We start from the raw sequence: 5,000 nt of genomic DNA, 5'->3' as shown, positions 1-5,000 counted from the left end.
AATATATATATATATATATATATATATATATATATATATATATATATACATATATATATATATATATATATATATATATATATATATATATATATATATATATATATGTATATATATATATATATATATATATATATATATATATATATATATATATATATATATACTGTATATATACATATATATATATATATATATATATATATATATATATATATATATATATATATATATATATATATATATATATATATATATACATACATATATCAGGATAGTACATCAAGCTATCCACTGAAAAAAGAAGTTTGATAGACAATTTAACTACTCCAAAAAATTACATGAATTCAATTCACGATGATTCTAAACATGGACCGCTCCACTGAAAAATAAGAAAACGTTGCTTTTCAAAAAGTGGTGCAATGTTCAATAATTTGTTAAATGATAAATACATATAGAATATGACTGATTTACTTACTTTTGTATTATTTTTCCTGTTAAGGTGAGGTAATACTGTTTCTATTTTGTATTGATTTATTATTATTGCAGAGAATATACACCATATTATACGTATATAGTAAACCCGTAAGGAGATCCTATTTGCAGAATAGGACGTTAATGTTAAACATAATAATTGTAGAGGAATAAACAATAATAATATAAAATGTTTGATTATTTTGTATATCAAAGGTTGATAGTAAACAGTTTTAATTAGATTACCAATATTAAACACTAATGAACTATGATTTTAATATCTAATAAGTTTTGCGCTAACTGAGTGATATTTATTCAATTCATAATATACGATTGGCATGCTGAAATTAAGCTGGAAAAGGAAAATAACGAAAAGGTTTTCCAATTTTACAAAATACACCCTTGTCTGCAAAAATTTAGATACCCCCTTTGAAACTGAAGTTACTCTTAAATGTGATAGGAGCAAGCAATTAGACGTAAATTAATCAATTTTCTATTTCATCCCTGATTATCCTTGCATAACCAATACCCCGGGGCAGTTACTTTTGGACAATCACTTACAATCATATATACTATTTTGTTCTCAAAAGAAAGTTTTTACTCTTCTTTTAGGGTCCTATTTTCTTTCAAAATAAAATGCTTTGATATTCTTATTTTACATCAATGAACTTAAATGAAGTAAAGTCTAAATCTCTGTTTTAAGCAGTCAATAAATTGTTATTATTAATAATAACACCAAAAATAACAAAAACAACTACAAAAATAACAACAACAGCAGCGATAACAACAACAAGACCAACAACAATAGTAATAATAATAATAATAATAATAATAATAATAATAATAATAATAATAATAATAATAATAATAGAAATAGTAATAATGTGTGGTTTAAATATAACCAGCAGTATATTGTAGTTCTATTGCTCATCCAGGGACATTCATTCAACAACCAATGTGTAACTTCCATAAAGAATAGCATCAACAACATGTTTTTATTAATACAGAAGAATCCTGGAAACATAAGCCTGTTGTATTGAAATTAAATCTTAATAATGTCGTTTTCCACATATTGATTAATGTAATATACATAGGAAGTTGGAGAGAATCATTACTGGTAAAGAAATATATATCACATACCTGACATAAAACGTTGACATTGAATGTGTTAAATCCAAGGAGATCGAGCCAAACTAGAAAGAGAATGAAGAGATACGTCACATCTGCTATGGCTAGAGCAGCCAGGTAGTAACTCGAGGACCTCATCCTGAGACGCGTGTTAAGAAAGACGACACAGGACAACAGGTTTCCTACGAAGCCCACCACAATGAGCAGAGGGATGTAGTAGGTGTTCAGCTGCCGAACAATGACCCATTGTTCATCCGTCAGGTTGTAATGTTCGTAGTCGTAATGGTAGTAGGCCTCATCGTCATCGGGAGGTTCATCGTTGTTGGGAGGCACGACGCTCGGACAAGAGACAAGAACGATCTGACCACTTTCGTTCTTAAAGCGACACAAAGTTTCGTTCATGAGAACATCTTCGGATACGTTCTCCTCGCCCACTTTCAGATGGAGACGCATTGTTTAGCTGTGTTCTTCACACAAGGCAATTCGGGTAGGGATGGGATAACACGTTCCACTTTATTTTGGTGTGCTTTATAGCCCAACGCACTGCGTACATAGTTATCATCTTTCTATATAGTTTTACGAAGCAATGGTCATCTATTTTTTTTCTTGCGTCTGTTATCAAAACGAATGAATAATAAGAAACATAAGAAATATAGCTATTCAATATTACTCACTCTCATGTTTAGATTTTTTTCTGTTTTTCATCTGACCAAACAAAAAAATCTTTTCCTGGAATAAGAAAAATGTATTTCTGGTTTAGTTGCATTAAAAGTGAAAAATTCACATTTAAATCATATTCTATTCATAAAAAAAGAAACGTTATTAGTAATGTTCAAGTTAGAAAGAAATATACGTTCCTTTCATGAAAAGAAAAAAAGCTAAAAAATAGACAGGCAAATGTATATTCAATGGGTCAAAATATATGTCAATAAATACTTATCGAATTGCAAAAAAAAAAAAAAAAATAAAAATAAAAATAAAAGAAAGAAACAGCCAAACAGATAAGCATAAGTGAGTTATAAAACATACTAAATTTTTGAAAATTTCATCACGAAATAAGAGGTTGGATCATATTTGAAATTTAAAATAATAATATCAATAGCCTTTAGTTTTACTCAATCCTAATTTAAGCATGGGTTTCTAATATTTCCTTATAGTACAAGAATAATCATAAAACAACCTTCCTCTCTCTCTCTCTCTCTCTCTCTCTCTCTCTCTCTCTCTCTCTCTCTCTCTCTCTCTCTCTCTCTCTCTCTCTCTCTGTAGTCCTTTTTATGTGAAACACATCTTCAATAAACGAAGCATTCACGAGACACCGAGGAAGTCAGATGTATATAGATCATATTTCCCAGTTGCTAGTATAGTTATACAGATTATCCTTTTCATTTTTACGAGAGTAACATCATATTTTATATACCAAGACAAAAATAATATAATTACGCATTACATGATAAGAGTAATGTAATATTTTGGGTCACTGTTGATCTAGGTTAATGTCTGGCGCCTGAACATATACTGTATATCAGAGAACTATTTTGAAGAACTGGGTCAAGATGAGATATTGAAGAGGAGAGCTGAACTCCTAGGGAAGCGGAAGAGGTCAAGGTGGGATTATAAGTGTATATATTCGTAGCTCGTTTTTTTAATGATTATTTACTGAATAAAAAGATTAATATTACGATGGTAAACATAAGAGTTTCTAGCTGGGTTTCCTATTATTTTTTATGGTATTGATAGAATTACTTTATATCCCTTGAACTCAAGAGAGTAATACGAGTAATTTTACTTTTAAGAGTATTACATTTAAAAAATGCAAAATAAATCTAAATAATTCATTCAATGGGCTGATTTTTGTCGCAATAAAATATAGTACCATGTTATATGGAAAACCGTTAAAACCGCCTTTTGATTAGCAATTCTCCGTAAAACTATACTGTTTTTAAATACAGGCGACCGTAATTATACCGTATTTTGTTATTATCTTTTATGGGTTAGTGACCATAATATCCCCCCTTTACATCAATATATATGTTTTTTTAAACGAAATATGTCTGGCAACAATTATTCCAGAATTCCAATCATTGTTCACGCAAATTTCTAATAGTGAAGGTACGGAAAAAAAGTGATGACAATGTAATTCTTTCTTCAAAACTGATAAAATAGCAGAAAAATACGATGAATATCTCCAAGCTTGAGGCTTGCACTTTTAATATTACATATAAAGTAATAACAAAAAAGAATGTTTCAATATCAGCAGATAAGGATATCCATAAATTGTTCAAATTAAATTTGTCATTTCAGTGAAGCAGGTGCGGAGCTTCATACCAATGTAAATAGGGGTAGGGGGATCTTAAACGTTCATTCGCCCCCTTAGCATACGGACAACATAAATAAAAGCAAATTTAAATGTGTCATTGAATTGTTTTCTCACTGATAAATGCTAATCAAAATGGGAATTGCTGTTAGAAGCTTTAAATATATTATTATTATTATTATCATTATTATTATTATTATTATTATTATTATTATTATTATTATTATTATTATTGGTGTTGTTGTTGTTGTTTCTATTATTATTATTATTATTATTATTATTATTATTATTATTATTATTATTATTATTATTGTTGTTGTTTTTTGTTATTACTATTATCATTATTATTATCATCACCATTATTATTATTATTATTATCATTATCATTATTATTAATATTATTATTATTTTTATTATTATTAATAATACTTGCCGAGTCACAACCCTAGTTGGAAAAGCAAGATGTTATAATTCCATGGGTTCCAAAGGTGAAAATAGCCCAGTGAGGAAAGGAAACAAGGGAAAATAAAATATATTAAGAACAGTAACATTGAAATAAATATCTCCCATATAAATTATGTAAACTTTACCAAAATAAGAGCAAGAGAAATAAGATAGAATTGTAAGCCCGGGTGTACCCTTAAGCAAGAGAACTCTAACCCAAGACAATGGAAGACCATGGTATAGAGGCTGTGGCACTACCCAAGACTAAAGAACAATGTTTTGACTTTGGAGTTTCCTCTTAGAAGAGCTGCTCACTATAGCTAAAGAGTCTCATCTATCCCTACCAAGAGGAACCTATGAACAATTAAAGTGCAGTAACCCCTTAGGTAAAGAAGAATTCTTTGGTAATCTAGTGTTGTCAGATGTATGAGGACAGAGGAGAATATGTAAAGAATAGACCAAAATATTCGATGTATTTGTGTAGGTAAAGGAAAGGGGAACCTTAACCAAAGAGAAGGAACCAAAAGACCCCATAACTCTCACATGTATGTGGGGTTACATTATATTCGTTAGTTTATATTTTACTCTTCACATGCATTCTAATCTTTATAGATATAAAATAATGTCGAGTTGAAAGCAA

General features: G+C 29.0%; 1 protein-coding gene across 1 annotated transcript in view; it reads right to left on the bottom strand.

Moving 5' to 3' along the window:
- LOC137643573 (thyrotropin-releasing hormone receptor-like) overlaps positions 1–5,000 on the bottom strand; it is a 65,599-nt gene that overhangs the window by 20,227 nt on the left and 40,372 nt on the right. Inside the window, exon 2 of the mRNA XM_068376304.1 lies at positions 1,615–2,331. Within this exon, the coding sequence (XP_068232405.1) occupies positions 1,615–2,055 (441 nt within the window). The 5' untranslated portion in view covers positions 2,056–2,331. The remainder of the gene's footprint in view (positions 1–1,614; positions 2,332–5,000) is intronic.

Source organism: Palaemon carinicauda, chromosome 7, assembly GCF_036898095.1.
Source record: "Palaemon carinicauda isolate YSFRI2023 chromosome 7, ASM3689809v2, whole genome shotgun sequence".
NCBI lineage: Eukaryota > Metazoa > Arthropoda > Malacostraca > Decapoda > Palaemonidae > Palaemon > Palaemon carinicauda.
This window is presented reverse-complemented; position numbering and strand designations above follow the sequence as displayed.